Genomic DNA, 17,485 nt, shown 5'->3' on the forward strand with positions numbered 1-17,485 from the left:
CAGGACGAACATTTCAATTAAATGAATCATATCTTGGACTCTTCTATTTAACAATTTCAAGCAAAAGATGTGAAATGAAGTAAAGAATTGAATGTTTTACTTTTAATGTGTCTACTATTAAGAATGATTTGTTTTGTTGGGTTTTGAGATGAAGTAACAAATTGAATGTTCGATTATTTTAAAGTGTCTCATAATGCGAATTATCTGCTTTTAATGTGTTTTGTATTATGAATAATTTGTAGTGTAAAAGGTTGACAATGTTCTTCCAAATGCACTAATACATTTTTTTTAAATAAATAAATAAGTAATTGGCACTGAAAGTTGTGGCAAGATGAAGAAAAGCTCTGCCATCTCATGGATCAGTCTGGCACTTATAAAATGTCCTTGTGTCGTTCAACAGCTCCTGTCGGAAGAGGCGAACAACGGCGCATTCATTGATAAGCTGGAGCTGGAGCACATACGGAGCCTGCAGCAGATCCGGTCTCTCGAGGCCAGGCTCGAGGTCAGTGCCCGTCGTGTAACCGCTAATGGCGCCCTCGCGTCGCCACAAAGGGTGCTCTTAGCGGCCACAGATGGAGAGTTCCATTTCATGTTCCCCGGCCTTATGAATAATATGCCTCATTGTTTCTCAGAAAAGAACCGACGGGTATTCGTCGGCAATTAATTGCCTCTCGCGCACGGAAAAGTATTTCATTTCTTTTAACTTTTTGCGGACTTTGTTGCCTTTTTCGAGCCAAAAAAATGTGTGAACTTTGTCGTTAAAAACTGGGATATATTTTAGTGAAATGGCAAATGAAATCCGACCAGGATACATATATAGGCATGCTAAGGTAGTGTGCATGCTGCTGCGGAGAAAGGGGATTATAGCAGGTCGAAGATCTGGCGTGGGGGCACCCACACATCTGGGCCATGGGTGCAGGCGCTCTCATACAGACGGAATGTGACCTTGCAATTTGGCTGGGCTAAGCTGCCCCTTTTGAGGTGGTGCCAAGCGCGATTTGCACGTGGTATTTCCCTTTCTGTAATGACATTGCAGACCTAAAAGCAATTGTTTAGCTGTTGGCCAGATCAATGCCAGTGTTTTTGAATTATTCCAACCCTTCCATCCATCGCCCTTCAGGGCTGCACACAAAGTAGGGTGATCAGATTTAAAAAACAAAAACCCGGGACGGGCCATAGAAATAGAAGTAGGACGAAAGTAAAACTTTAGTCCTACTTCTATGTCGCGGACCGTTGCGGGGGCTGGGGGGTGGGGCGGTGTGGTAACAGGCACACTCCTCTCATTGGAGGAGAGCGCCGGGGAGGAAATGGGCATGAAAAGCATTTCACGCCCCCATTCGCACAGGAAGAGTTGCGCCAGGACCCGATTTCGGGATTACGAAATCGGGTCCTGGCAAAAAAAGGGACGGTAGGCAAAACCCCAGACGTGGTTTATAAAATAAAAAAACGACGTCGGGTGATTTCCCCAGACTGTCCCGGGAAAACCCGGACGTCTGGTCACCCTAACACAAAGACTTAGTAGGACTTCTAGGCTGCTAATTTGGAGCCCGAGCACAAAGAAATGGTCCTAGCTTACCATTGTGTCTGGGTTTTCTTTGGTAGCCAATTTGCTAGACAACCTCAACCACAACCTCTCCCGTACGAGTCATGTTCAAACCACCTGCTCAGAAGATGTTGTTTCTGCTTGAAGTGGCAAAATGGCTTCCCTCGCTTGGTGGTCTCGTAGTCAGCCACCTAAACTTGCCTTGATTTAGAACTGGCCCTGCAGAGCTGCAGAGGCGTTGCTAGGGGGGGCTGAGGGGGCTGTAGCCCTGGGTCTTTTGTGGTTGTAGCCCCGGATAGAAGCTCAGAGGCTACAACCAAAAGGCTATAGCTAGCCCCGAGTCCCAACAGTCCTGACATTAGCATAGCCCTGGATCCTTTGCAGACCTAGCAACACCCCTGTGGCCCTGAGTCTATTGTGAAAATATAAAAATTGATATGAGGCTGGGAAGCCCAAAAAGAAACACACCAACACAGGTTACAAAGGACATACAAGTGCTTTATTTAAAAGCTACAACAGTTACCAAAGTCAATTGACAAACGGATAGCTATTCGGCTCTCAGAGTAACGTAACAAACTTCAACGAGGGTTCGATGGATTAGTAGAGAGACCGTACATTGGAATACTTGGGCTTTTATATCCTTTATCCAGCCCTTGGCCAACCCCCTTGCGGGTTAACCATTCTTGGGATCAGGCCTAGGGTTCCTTGCCAGGTCAATCCTATAATGTATGCATTTTGATCAGTTCCGCTGATACAGTTGTCCATTTACACATAGGTCAGTAATAGGACAAGGTCTCAGTTCGCGACCCCGACAAGTGGCCTGCAGGCATATTAATTATTCGTGTGTGCGGAGGTCACAACGGCCAGAATCTCACTCAGAATGTCATTCAGCCTCCATTTTGATGTTCAGGGCGACTTCCACATTACAAGAGAACCTAAAATGGCGGCTAAATCCAAGATGGCGACTTACATTACTTTTCGTTAAGGTCAAGACCTTGCCGCGGAGTCTATTTACATGATATTTTAGACAACTTGGCGTAGGCCAATACACATTCAATTACTACGATAGGAGGCATAATATTATTTCAATTCCAACAGACCCTCCTTTTGGCCTATGCCAAGTGCTAATATCATTTCTAATACTTTTGCGAATAACTCCATGTATTGTCATCCATACATCCCAAATCATTGTCTGTAATATCTATAGCCATTAGGTCGTTCATCAGAACCTCTTGTAACACAAACTCTTTGGATGCTGTATCTGGGGCAATACATTCTATGCCCTATTGTGCTCACTGCTTGGGCACAACATCCCCCTAGCATTCCACATATACTCGGAAGACATTGAAAACAGCAACAAAGGAATAGCAGGATCCCCAAAATAACCAGAATAACAGAAAGCACCTTCCAACCCCATATCATGAATGTCAGGCTGATCACTCAATTCGTCGGAACCAGAATTGTCTTTATGCAGAACCCACTCCTCCTCACCTGATTCTTCTGTAGACTCCTCGCGTCTTCGCCCCTTTTTTCTTGTGGATTTCTTTTTTGAGAAGAGATATGGTCTTCCGCGGTTAGAAGCCACCCTGTTCCCCCTAGTAAACCAGGGAAACAAGGGACACCCTTTCCGCTGAAGCCGTAGAAGAGGAAAAAAGCGTATGCTAAAAAAAACCTCTCATTTGTATTTCGATCTTGTTGTGGAGCAAGGTTAACCAGACACGTTGCTTTTCCAGGTATCCGAAGGAGAGGATGTTCCGGGTTGCAGAGGATCGCAGAGACCGCAGAGGATCACGTGAATGCCTAGCTGGGAGGGGAAAAGGTAAGAGTGGAATGCCGGAAGAGCGGCGGTAGACCGGGAAGAGGAAGAATGGAAGCGGAGACCGAAAAGGAGAGAGAAAGTAAGAGGTCAGAACGGAGGAAGGATAATAGACCCGTAAAGAAAGGGTAAGGAAACAGGTAGGCATGGAAGAAGGTAAGCACAAAAGAGGAGAACCAAGGCACCGGGAAAGGGCAACAGAAAGAGAAAAGCTAAGAAAGAAGGCAGAAAGGGAATATAACTGGCAAAAGACCGGCCAAGCAGCGAGCAAGGAACTGGAGAGCGAGCGCTTGCGAAACGGAGCGTGAAAGCTTCAGTTGCAATGCGCCGGGCAAAACAAAGAGGCGTGGTTAAGAGCGAAACCAGGAAGAGGCCGGGAAAAGACTAGAGCGTAGCAACAGGAAATGGGGAAAAAAATGGAACAATCAATGGCGGCGGAGTTGCCATTGGCTTCTCAGACTCCAAGGGAATCTCCTTGCAAACAGCATGACACCCCAAGATCGTAAAGAATCCCAGAACCAGGTGCTAAGATTCCAATCTCCTACAGGGATATGTACTTCAGAACTAAGAATATGCAAGTTCTGTATTGCTTTAAAAATTGTCGGCGAGGAATCTGGTACGAAAACACAGCAAGCGGACCCCACCAATTTGCATACTCCACCTCGTTCTGCCAGAATGACATCTAATGCCATCCGATTTTGGAGTGCTACCAATCTTATTGCTTTTTGTTCTAATGTCATATTGTAGAGTATGTCCGTGGTCCGGTTGATCGTTCTCTCCAGTACCCTTGCTAATCCCCTAATGTTCTTAGAGTTTGTTATTTGTCCCCAAAAGGGCACAACTGATTTTGCTATATCTCCCAATACTTGCCCAGGGGTATCTCCATTCTTGTCCCACCGTGGGCGAGCCTTAGAAACCTCCAATGTACTAGCTACAAATACACTGGGTGACAGGATTCCTAAATAACAGGTTCCCTGCCAATCCTTGGGCAACCAGGGAAATGCTAAACTACCACAAACAAAATAAACAGGCCCCCCTACATACAGAGGCCTTTTTTCTCCAGTCAAATTTACAATGTTCATACAACCTTCGAAATCTCCCATTGGCCGAGTGCCATTTCTTTGTACACAAAAGGGGACCGAATCAGGGCTATGATTTATAGAGTAAGAAGGAGGCACGGCGTCCTTATTGCCTATCGGAGCCATTTTAAAGGAAATTAAAGTTTGAAAAGGAAGAGACAGTTTATCAGACGGCCTAATAGAAGCAACATTAGGTTTACTTCTATTTGCAAAAAGCGAGCATCCCAGGGGAGTTAATTCACGTTTCTCGAAATCATTCAAATTAGTTCCATCAAAGTTCCCTGAGATGCTATCATTCAAACGGCCAAAGAATAGTGCTCTAAGAGAGGCATAGCAAGCAGTCGTTAAAGGTAAAGGGTGAATATACCATCCTAGTCCCTTGTTCCCATGTTGCGGTAAATGAGTGCAAATCCAACAATTACTCTTATTAAAAATGGCATGCGTTGCATTCATTACCATCATTAGAGTGTTATTATGATACTTTTGTCTATGTTGGGAGTCTCTAGGGGACAGAGTGTGAAGGTGTACAGAGGGAGTCAAAGCAGTTGGTACAATCTCGGTCGGTAGTAAAGGTTTTAGAGGATAGATTTCTTCAAAGTACCAGAGTCCTACAGCAGTAATTGCAAAAATAACAATTATTATCAAAACACAGCAATACGTTTTCGGGGCCCAGGCACATTGTTCATTGTCGAAATTGGTCACCCCCCCCTTATTCACAAGTCCAGTGCGGGGAGCAGCAGTGGAGGTGGCAGGCATTGCAGTTCCTCAATCGACAACCCCAATGTTCGTTGCTGGCGACGCTACGGTCGCGCGATTTCTTAGTCCTTCCCAACCCTAGCCAGCAGAATCCCTTTTTCTTCCTGTTGTTCAACAGAAACTTTCTTATACAAAAGGAAACTTTCAATCACTACTCTTTCCCAAATGCACGAAAAAAACTGTGCCGTAGTTCTATTTTCTTTGTCGAAGGTTGTACCTGGTGGTACCCAAGATTGTTTGATCCGAAAATAAGGTGTCGTCACTTCCTGAGGGAAGCGACGTATCGGAGGCGACGGAAGTCGCAGAACTTGAAACAGTGTTTTCCGGAAGTGATTTTTCAAAAGAGTGCGGAGACGAAATGGACTGTTCCCCAAGCTCCACGGGCTCAGAGAAATTCTCTGACGCACTCACAGCGCTGTTTGCTACTCCAAGATCAGGGACTGTAGCATCAGCGAGGGGATCTGCTTCTTCTGTAACGTGTGGCGTCGGGTGAGGAAGTTTCTTGACATGCGTCACGTGGATCCAGTGTTTCTTCCCAGCCACCCGCACTGCTGTCCGGGTGACCAACAGCACCTGGTAGGGTCCCTTCCAACGAGGAGCGAGACAGGAAGACCTTTCGTAGGCCTTCACTAGGACCCAACTTCCAGGCTGTATATCGTGTCCTGGGCCCGTGAACCGTACAGGTAAAGCTGAATATACCTGGTGATAAATGAAATACAGGTTTTTAGTTAACTGGTTACAGTAGTCTACAAGCAATACATTTTCCACCTCTCTCAGGGCTTTAGGTTTTGGGAGACCCCAAATCGAGGAAAGAATTCTTTTACCATAATCTTTGCAGTGGTCATGGCGGTAGCATCTTTAACGGGAAAAGCCTCGACCCATTTACTAAAGGCACAAATAATTACAAGAATATATTTCAGATTGTTACACCGTTCCATCTCAATAAAATCAAAGTGAATGACCTCGAAGGGAACAGAAGGGGGCCCAAAGCTTCCCCTTGGAGTTACTGTCCCCTTACCCACATTGTGCTGTAAGCAGATCATGCAGTTCCGAACATGACGTTTTGCAGTCTCCATAATCTTGTTATTCACCCAAACTTGTTCTAACATTTTTGTGATCTGCTGAGCACACACATGTGTAGGACCGTGTGCCATCGTAACCATTGCCAGTACATATGAATCAGGGAGCAACCATTTTCCTTCAGATGTATCCACCCAACACCCATCATCATCTAGTTTCCCCATTCCTTCGGCCCATCTTTTAGATTCTTCTACTGTAGCATCAGTTTAAAAATCCCGCACAGACCCAATACCTTCATCCATTACATAGGCATCTTTTGTTTCTCTTAGCGCATACATGTCTGTGCTAAGGTCTGTGGCCGTTTGCCTGGCTATCAGGTCCGCAAAGGCGTTCCCTTTTCCCACATCATCTATGACCTTACGATGTGCTGCACATTTCATGATCGCTAACTGCCTAGGGAGCGAGAGTGCCGAGAGCAATTGCACTATCAAGGGGCCATGCTGAATCTTGGTCCCATGTGAGGTCAGGAACCCTCTTTCCGACCAGAGCCTCCCAAAGTTGTGAGCCACCCCAAAGGCGTACTGACTATCCGTATATATATTTACTATACGCCCTTCGGAGAGTTCCTCAAGCTCGGGTCAATGCTATAATCTCTGCGGCCTGCGCGGAGTTATGCAAAATTCTCTTAGTTTCAACAACTTTACTCAATGTAGTAACTGCGTAAGCAGCTGTAGATGTACCATCTGAAAGTTTGAAGCAGGAGCCATCACAAAACAGCTCCCCTTCTGCATTGTCCTAAGGAGTATCTATAAGATCTATCCTTCCCTTCGTTTCTTGTTCAGTGGTATACAGACAGTCATGTAATTCTTCGTCACCGCAAACAGTGTTTTGCGGGAAAGGTAAGAGTTCCGCCGGATTAAGAACACAACACCTCTTAATTTGAATGTGAGGGGCAAACAGAATTAATTCATACCTTGTTAACCGTGCAGAGGTGAGGTGTTGCGTTTGGGTTTTGTTCAATAGGATATCTACAGAGTGAGGTACCATCAAAATCAAATCATGGCCTAGGACCATTCCCTCACTCTGTTTTACAGACGCGGCAGCAGCAGCGACAGCTCGCAAACATCTTGGCAAAGCGCATGTGACAGGATCAAGGGCAGAGGAGTAGTAGCCGCACAGCCTATTCTTCCCTCCGTGTTCCTGTGTTAACACAGCCAAAGCACATCCATCACATTCATGCACAAATAACACAAAGGCCTTATTATAATTTGGAGTACCCAGAACCGGTGCAGAGCATAACGCGGTTTTGAGAAGCTCAAATGATCGTTGATGTTCCGATTTCCATGGCAGTGGCAGAGAAATGCCCTTCTTCGTCAAAGCCAACATTGGTTTTATAACTAGCGAAAAGTTCGGGATCCACAACCTACAGTAAGAAGCCATACCTATTAAGGCTCTGACTTCCTTCTGTGTATTTGGAACAGACATGCCAGAAATGTGTTTTATTCTTTCAGGTGTCAATCTTCTCCCCTCCTTTGACAGGAGGTAGCCTAAATAGGCGACCTCCTGACAACAATATTGAAATTTTTTGAGCGAAGCTTTATGACCATTTTTGGCTAGATGAACAAGCAACAGTATAGTGCCTTCTTTACAAGCACTTTCAGCGTCTGCAGTCAAGAGCAAATCATCAACATATTGAAGCAGTGTACAAGTATGTGGCAATTCAAGGGTGTCGAGCTGTTCTTTCAAAGCTCTACTATAAATGCATGGACTTTCAGTATACCCTTGAGGTGCCCTAGTAAATGTAAATGAGCGTCCCCCCAAGGTAAACGCAAACAAATATCTACTTTCCTTATCTATAGGAATGCTAAAGAAAGCATTTTTTTAAATCCACAACACTGAAGTGCGTAGCCGTAGCAGGGATCATTGTCAATATCGTCGTTACATCAGGCACGATTGGAAATTGTGGGGCGACAACTCTGTTAATAGCACGAAGATCAATTATGAACCGGTATGGGATTGCATTGTCGCCTTTCTTATATACAGGCAAGATCGGACTGTTACACAAACTACCTGTAATCTCCTCGATCACCCCACGATGCACAAAATCGGAGACAATGCATTTCAAAGCACGCTCGCCCTCAACTGATATTTTATACTGCGTGGCAGTTTAACTCCATGTTTCAAAACTATTTTTACGGGCTCAATCTATAGTACCCCGACATCATTGTCGTCAACCGCCCATAAACATTCCGGGACAATGCTAAACTCAGGAGGTAAAGGTCGAATCAGAAACTGAGAATTAGGAAGTTGCTGTGGTGAAACCGTCAGCCGTACTCCATCAGAGGAACAATGAATTACTGCATTCAATTTCTTTAACAAATTCAACCCCAGCAAATTCTCTCCACAGTTCGAAGTCAGAAGAAAAGGTCAATGGTCCGTAAAGGGACCCAAAGAAACAGACACCGGTGAAGAAACCGGACAGACAATTGGTATACCAGAAAACCCTACGGAAACATTTGTTTGCCCTGACAGTGGAATGTTTGGAACCTGAGAATGATCAATGGAGCACTTCTGTGCTCCAGTGTCTATCAAAAACTGGTGTTTCCTATTCCCTACTAATAATTCAACGTAGGGGCCTTTCTGATTAACGGGAATAGGTGAAGGTTCCAAACCCTGCTTCGGGCAGTCCTAATGAAATAGATTATCGTCGGAAGGAAGCCCTTCAGAAAGGTAGGCAGCAGAAGGGTGATCAAATATGTTCCTCGAGTCCACACTCGAGGTCTGATTTTCCCGTGAAAAAGGTTGCTGAGGATCTTGCAAAAACTGACCTCTATCAGGGCCCCCTGCTCCAGAGCGGCCCCTAGGTCGTCTACCCATACTCCCAAATGCACTGTTTGACCTTTGTCGAAGGACGGGGCACTGTGCTCGCCAATGACCTTCCTGGCGGCAATAAGCACATTGATTAATATTCACAGAACCCAAAGGAGCATTTCCTTTTGGGAGATACTGACCTCTAATCTGTGTCGTGCCTCCTCTGGGGTTTCTAACAATTTGTTGTAATAATACTTTGGTTTTCAAATCTCCTTTCCTCTTTTCTATTTTCTCCTTCTCATTATTAACACGGTTCTCATAATACTGGTTTGCCTGCCAAGCGCTCTCAGAGGACATAATCTGTGACTGGATGTCGGGCAACAATCCACGTACAAATTTGTCCACAAACAACCTTTTCCCAGACTCTGTACCCAAATCCTGCCCACTGAAGTCAGAAAATACCTGCTCGAATCTGTTAAAGAATTTGGTGGCGCCTTCAGTTTTCCCTTGAACACAGGCCGTAAGCTTGTCCCAAATAATTATTTTCTCTGGAATTATAGTTTTTAATTTTGCGACAATTCTATCAGGCAAAGTAAGTATTACCTGTGGTGGTTTCTCACCTGCTGGTCTTTCCCCATCAATCCTAATCATATTAGCCCACGTATCTCCCAACCCTGGCACATCGTCTATTGTCCGAACCTGCTTCCATACATCTACGGGTAGGAGTACAGGGAATAGCAAGTCAATATCACTTAAGGTGAACACAGAGGACTGCAAGACGGACTCTATCTCTTTGTAAAACCCCGTCTGGTTTTTCCTGATATCGGGAACTGATTGTCTAATAGTGTTCACTTCCTGTCGTGAAAACGGGACGTGAACGAATTGTGATACATAATGTGCAGGGATATCCACAGCGGGTGCACCAGTCCCAGCGTTGGCGGGAATCTCAACCTTTGGGACGAAGGTCGGAGGAAACTCTCTCATAGGCAACTGAGATATAGGTACCTCCGGCCGCTTACTAAGCAACAGAGCCAGGTCGAGCGCTAAGGCAGCCGAAGAAATGTCGGGCGAAAAAGCCCTTTTACAAATCCCCAACAATTCTATGGGGCAACTAACCTTCTTTCTTACACATTCTTCTTGCAGGTACTGTACCATTACCTGAATTACCTTTCTTTGCATTTCTACTGTATACTGACTATACGTGTCATATACTTCATCTGGCGGAATCGATGAATCCGAGATCCATCGAATCGCATCTTTGGTACAAATTCGTACTTCCTCAGGTGCCGATCTACGACACGGAATGAACCGTTTCTGTACATACATACTATCGTCTTCGCCATCCTCATCTCGTGACTTTTCAAAGTCCTTCCTATACTCAAACAATCTTTCAACATGACCATATACTTTCTGCTCTGTGTCCCTCGAAAGTGCCAAAGCATTTAGATCTCTCACCCCTTGTGGAAGATCCGAAATTTGTAATCTACCCCACATCACACATAAATGAGTCCCCAAGCCTTCGATAAAAACATTTTTCTCGGGAAAACTGTTCAAATTAGATAATGTGGAAAAAACATTAACTTGATCACCTTTCTCCATACAGTGCTTAGCCCATGCAAACAATTTCTGTTTCTTATCTGCAGAAACAGTATTACGAGTGACTACGGGACCACTCGGGAGCGGAGGTGCAGGTAAATTTAATAAAGGTACAACTATCGGCGCAGGAGGAAGGGGCGGTGCGATAGGTGGAGGAACAACAACTAGAGGAATAGGAACAATAGGTTGTACAGGGGGAACAGGAATAACGGCAGGAGCAACAGCAGGAATGGGCAGAGCACCCAAGAAAGGATCATACGGAGGTGGCGCAGAGGCACCAGGCCTGCGTTCGTTTAACAATTTTTCAATAAATTCTTCAGAAACATGAAAATCTTTAGAGGGGTAAATTTTCTGGATTCCAAGTGAAAAAGCCCTATCCATATTTTTAACTGATTCTGAATGTTTTTTTTTATCATATAACAACGCTTTTTCGGCATTTGTTTTATGACGGCGTGCATGTTTATCCCTACTTTTAAGCTGCTGCAACGCTTCTTTTTTCCAATTCTGTAAAACATCAAAGGCTGCAGGTCTAGCCTTCTTTTTTAGCAAGACCGATTCTAGGTATTCAATACGGGAGATCTCAAAACTGCCATTGATTGGCCACTGGAATTCGGAGGCATGTCTGGTCTGTCTGTGCCAAATATCATTAAATACTATACTACCAATGCCATACTTACAGTACATAGTACATGCCGGCAACCCCTCCTGTGGTGCCGGGCGGCTAAATTCCAAAAATTGTCGATCTCTGCAGAACAGAGCCCTAAAGCAGCTAGACAATTTCCCAGGCATTTCACAAAAAATTGGTGTTACCTGGTCAATAATTGTGTCTGCAGATACACTACGCCAAATTCAAATTGTCAGGGTTAAATTAAGAGCCGGGTCACGACTGCACCTGACAAAACCTGAGGAGGCCCGTACAGTTTATCAAAGAACTTACCTAACGAATTTTACCTTGTGTTTGGTGGTTTCGACAAATCTGCCTGCCTCAAAAATGGACCCTCGTCAAGATGCTGTGTCAGACCACACGACTATCGTCCAAGGATCGGATCGTGCAGCGCTGCCGAGGTATCGCGTCTCGTTCGGTCGGGCCCGCAGAATCACACCGTCCGATCCCGGTTCGATAGTCTGCGTCAACCTTCAATGATCCGGCATCAATCTTGAGGGTCCCTATTCGGCGCCAACTGTGAAAACATAAAAATTGATATGAGGCTGGGAAGCCCAAAAAGAAACACACCAACACAGGTTACAAAGGACATACAAGTGCTTTATTTAAAAGCTACAACAGTTACCAAAGTCAATTGACAAACGGATAGCTATTCGGCTCTCAGAGTAACGTAACGAACTTCAACGAGGGTTCGATGCATTAGTAGAGACACCGTACATTGGAATACTTGGGCTTTTATATCCTTTATCCAGCCCTTGGCCAACCCCCTCGCGGGTTAACCATTCTTGGGATCAGGCCTAGGGTTCCTTGCCAGGTCAATCCTATAATGTATGCATTTTGATCAGTTCCGCTGATACAGTTGTTCATTTACACATAGGTCAGTAATAGGACAAGGTCTCAGTTTGCGACCCCGACAAGTGGCCTGCAGGCATATTAATTATTCGTGTGTGCGGAGGTCACAACGGCCAGAATCTCACTCAGAATGTCATTCAGCCTCCATTTTGATGTTCAGGGCGACTTCCACATTACAAGAGAACCTAAAATGGCGGCTAAATCCAAGATGGTGACTTACATTACTTTTCGTTAAGGTCAAGACCTTGCCGCGGAGTCTATTTACATGATATTTTAGACAACTTGGCGTAGGCCAATAAACATTCAATTACTGCGATAGGAGGCATAATATTATTTCAATTCCAACACTATGGGATCCAGTAAGGCACGTTTTCCTCCAACGTTAAGTGCAGCACTCTGCGAGAGTTGTGCCCACACCTGCTAAGAGGCCTTTGTTTGATGGTATGGTTACATAAGTTCATGAAATCTGCAATAGGTGTGGGCAGAAGGGCCCCTTCCTCTGCCGAGGAGATTCATTTAGTGCATCTGGCTTCACTGGGGCATGGTGCCCAGTCCTATACCCCCTGTGGTCTGTGCAAAAGTGCAGTCAGATGTAACTTTGCCCAACCCTCAAACCCAATGCTCTTTGCCTAACCACAAAAATGACACATCAATGTTGGCTGGTTCCACATCAAACAGCATTAATACATAGGCTAGTGTAGATGGGAGGCGTTTCAAATAATTTTGAAAATAGATGTATGTCCAATTTCCGTAAGAAACCATTGAAAACATTGTGTTTGCTTTGATGGATTGTGACACACTACTGGGCACTGAGTTTCCACCATTAATGGGGCACTGTGCTAGAAAGAAGGCCTCTCCACATCTGCTGCTGGTGGCACCCTCACTGCTAAGCACATGGTATTTTTTCTTCCATACCTGTTGCTGATGTAATCAACCCTGGAGGGCAAGGCACCATCATGTCATTCAAGTTCTTCCATTGTGATGACCTCTTGCTTGCCACATGGTTCCGGAAGGGAAGAAGAGAGAGGACTGGAGGGATAGAGGGTTAGCTGCAGTAGAGGCAGAGGCAGTTGTCATCCCTGTGGTGATTATGTGTTCAGGCCTAAAGTAACTGACTCCTGTCTGCTGGTATACATGCAAATGGTTTATGGCTTGGACACTTTTGATAAGGAAGCATGGACTGTCATGAGTGTGCAGCCCCTTGCGAAATACTGGTGGTTCTAACCATGGTTGCAACACAGAGGTAGCCCCCCACCGACCCCGACAGGCTGGTCTTACCACGGTGTACCTGTATGGAAAGTCTGAAACTGCAGTCAGACAAGGCCTGTCCTAAGGGCGGGTGACTACTAAACTGAACCATTTATGTGGGCAGTAATAGCTGTGAAGCATTATGAGAAATAGTCTGCTTTAAGCATACATTGAACTATATAGGAAACCACCATCTTTGAATCAACTGCAATGTGTGTCAGTGTACAATGACTCAGCAGAGCCGGAACCTTCCTCAGCTCAGAACTCTGAAACTCCCTCAGAGCCACCCAATCTCCGCTACCCCAACCTTTGCACTACTTTCCTTGTTTATCAGCTCAAATGAAACCCTCATGTTGCAAACCATTCTTCTTGCTACTTTTTGTTCTCCCATACCTGATATTGAGTTATCTTGCATACGTCCTTGCACCCAATGAAGGAAAAGGATGGCCTCTCATCGAACTTGATACTGGTCTGGCAATGATAGTCAAAGAACAATGGGGAGGCCTGATTTCACAACTGGTCCCTCAGGCTGTAGACAATGAAACAATATGTATTGGACCAATCTAAGAAAGGGGTGATCTCTTGTACTAATATGTGTTTTTTTATAAATATCAACCAATGATTCAATTTATTCAATCAATGAAATCAGTTTTATTGTGTCACACACATTTAAAAAAAAAAAATCAAATACATTCTACAAAATGTTTCAATTTTGTTTTTTTATAATAACAATTTTATCAAATAACCTGTATTGCATCCAGGTTAATTTTAAGATACCCAAGCTCACCTATCAAAATGTACTACCACTCATTCACTCTCATTCTCCATTCCATTCATACTTTCTAACTTCTTTCTCTAACCCTCCTTGTTTAGATACAACAGTTTTTCTGTTATAGTTTTTCTGGGTTCAAGTATGTTGCTCAATTAACCCATCTGTGTAGATGTTAATCTCACAGATTCCAAATGTCTACACGTGTTTCGGTTGTTCCCATGACCGCTATTCAGGTCTTCTTCATATAGCAACTTTCTTCAGGACGAACTGACAGCAGACCGTCTATGTGCTGTCTTTTACAGTAGAGTGAGCCCAGGTCCCAGCACTCATCAATCGGCGCAGATGGTTCAGATGTTGGTGTTAGTCCATATTTCTATATGGGTCCTTGTTTCCCCAAGATGGCACGACCTGCTGTAAAGATTTGTGCTTTATATGCAACCACTATGCGGTGGGCAATCCTCTTCTCCAGAGTTTTTGGTCTTCCCTGGTTTATTCACTTCTGCCACTCAATGACCTTTTTAATCATTTTTTTTCCTTTCTGCCACGCGTACTGGTTCCGCCTCTGGTGGAACCAGTATGCGTTTTTAAAATTGTTGTTATAAAAAAAAAAATTGAAAGATTTTGTAGAATGTATTTGATTTTTTTTTAAATGTGTGTGACACAAAACTGATTTCATTGATTGAATAAATTGAATCATTTGTTGATATTTATTAAAAAAAACAACATAAATTAGTACACAAGATCACCCCTCTCTTCGATTGGCCCAATACATATTGTTTCACTGGCAATGATAGTTTCATTTGTGGATGTTTAAATTAAATCATTTACTTTATTTGATCATAAAACATTTTGTAACTCTTGTACCCATGTTCAGATTTGCATCATTTTAATTCCACGCTTGCTGTTTTTTCAGCAGCTTTCCAGTCATATGCTTCGTGGGGAAAAATGTATAATTATTGCACTTAGGTTTTGGCACGTGGTACATCCATCACTGATCCATCAGTTTACATGTCCCTGATATGCAGGGTCGGACTGGGACAAGAAATAGGCCCGGTCACCCAAAAAAAAGTGGCCCACCCCTCGCCTTAAAGAAGTGGCCCACCTCTCGCCTCACGGCCCTTGACCTCTGATGACATCACCGGAAGTGATGTCATTTGACCCGACCCCCAAAGAGACATCCCGGGAAGCGATGAAACACGACTTTTCATCCCTTGACAAGACATTTCACCCCTTGAAAAAACAGGAAGTGTCATCAAATAACATTGTTCCTAAGTACACAAAATGACTGTGAATCCAAGCAGACGTACAAGACCAAATGATAATATGTTATTATACAGCACTTACACTTAAGCTCTTTTTTATAGAACAAATGTGCATGCAATATCACCCAACCTGTTTTGGTACTCATTTATCGACCTAAAAAGGCTTATTGAAAAAAAAAAGGAAAATCTTTTTTGTAAAAAATGTTTTTTTCCTAACAGGCCCAGGCATGGCCAAAAACCAGCCCTCACTCTCCGGGGACGATTTCGGTCCAGCCACATGGCGAAAGGCCGAGGGGACAATCCAACCCTGCTGATATGTTCTTAAACCCTTGAAAAGCTGAACCATGCTTTGGTTTGGCAGATGTCGTTTCCTTTCCATAGAACCCTGTTGATGTAACACCTTGTGACTTTCTGACCTTCCTCCAGGGAGCCTGTTCATCCATTGAGTTGTGCCCTGGGCTAGTCCTTTCCCTGAGGCCTTGCCTCTGGGTTTTTTACCCAGTATCCTGTCCTAGCCCAGGAATGATTGCTGTTGTGGGGACAAAGCTGATGCTGTGCGGCAGCTCATGGTGGATTGTGAGAGAGATGCTCAAGCGACAGAGCCTTGAGAACCAGAGAGAAGTCAGGGAGAAGATCCACAACAGTGCCCCTACTGCCTCCTGCCCTGGAAACTGGAGCTCTCCATCCCCGAAAACTCTAAGGAGAAGTAAGGTTGCCATGGCTTCCATTGGCTGTACCTTGCCGGCTGCAGTGTCTGAAGGCCAGAAGAGAAATGCTCTACTAATTGCGGGATCCCGGGAAGTTCCTTCCCCGCTGTGGAGGAAGGACCTTCAATAGAGCTTTGGTGCTGCCTACCCAACACCTCTAAGTTAACCCCTGGCTAAACTTGTCCCAAGTACCTTAGCCTTTGACCCAGTCAGTATTCACCACATATCTCTAATGTAATAAGTGAAATGATTGCAAGTAAGGTGCGCAGCATCAATATTCAAGTTATAGGTGAATATTAATAGGTTATTGAGGTTGGATTACCTCATTCGCTGCTTGTTTTGGAATTGCAGACGTTAATCAGATCTCCAGCATAGCTACTCTTTGGTACACATATTTGGAAGCTGTGTATTCCTTGTGCAAAATATAAAAAGGAGTTTATAGTTAACAGTAACGCCCAGTTACCGGGGTGAATACAATACAGTGTGCTGGTCTAAGAATGATATTGGGTGTGAAGATACAGTGCTTAGTAATTCATTTGAACACGATCAGGTGCCGCTGTGTACTGATTACCCCCTGTGTATTGTGAAGTCTGTGTTTATTCTACCTGTGTAATATTCAGTCTGATTTAGGGGCCGATTCATGGAACCAACGTGCGCCGAAAATCTAGGCGCAAGCATGCGCAAGCATGCGCAAGCGGAAAAAAACAGGCGCACGCGTGCGATTCATGGAAGTCCCTGCGCGTGTTCACCGCGGGATGTGCGCCAAACCCGTGCATGGCGCACAAGTCACTGCAACATCGCGAAAGGCGTGCGCGACGGTGCGCGACGCGCACAGTGAAAGCGCACAACCTCAGCGCACACAGCAGAAAGTGGGCGGGACATGGGGCGTAACGCGCGGAATGGGGAACAACACGCGAAAATAAGGGCGTAACTGGGGATGCACTGCACGGAAGCAGAGGTAACGCCCACACGCACACGAACCACACATATTCATGGAATGGAATAGGGCAAACCCACGCACAGCCAAAGCCGCGCACAAGCTGAAACACGTCCGCCACACGAAGGCAGGCGGTAGAGTCCCAGCGCATCAAAAAAGTGGCGCCGCGGGAAGTAAAATACGCGATTGAGCGGGGTACGTGTATTCCGGGTGTGTGCGGGAAGTGACACACGCGATTGAGCGGGGTACGTGTATTCCGGGGGTGCGCGGGAAGTTACACACGCGAATGAGCGGGGTACGTGTATTACGGGGGTGCGCGGGAAGTTCCACACGCGATTTGGCCGGGTACGTGGATTCCAGGGGTGCGCGGGAAGTTCCACACGCGATTTGGCCGGGTACGTGTATTTCGGGGGTGCGCGGGA

At 45.1% G+C, this 17,485-nt stretch overlaps 1 protein-coding gene across 2 annotated transcripts in view; it reads left to right on the forward strand.

Annotated features, from left to right (window-relative positions):
• The window catches only part of LMNTD1 (lamin tail domain containing 1), a 2,112,860-nt gene that overhangs the window by 1,164,713 nt on the left and 930,662 nt on the right, over positions 1 to 17,485 (forward strand). For both annotated transcript variants that reach the window (XM_069628478.1, XM_069628479.1), the window contains exon 8: positions 401 to 502. In XM_069628478.1, the coding sequence (XP_069484579.1) occupies positions 401 to 502 (102 nt within the window). The remainder of the gene's footprint in view (positions 1 to 400; positions 503 to 17,485) is intronic.

Source organism: Ambystoma mexicanum, chromosome 12 (assembly GCF_040938575.1).
Source record: "Ambystoma mexicanum isolate Mex_15411 chromosome 12, UKY_AmexF1_1, whole genome shotgun sequence".
Taxonomy (NCBI): Eukaryota; Metazoa; Chordata; class Amphibia; order Caudata; family Ambystomatidae; genus Ambystoma; species Ambystoma mexicanum.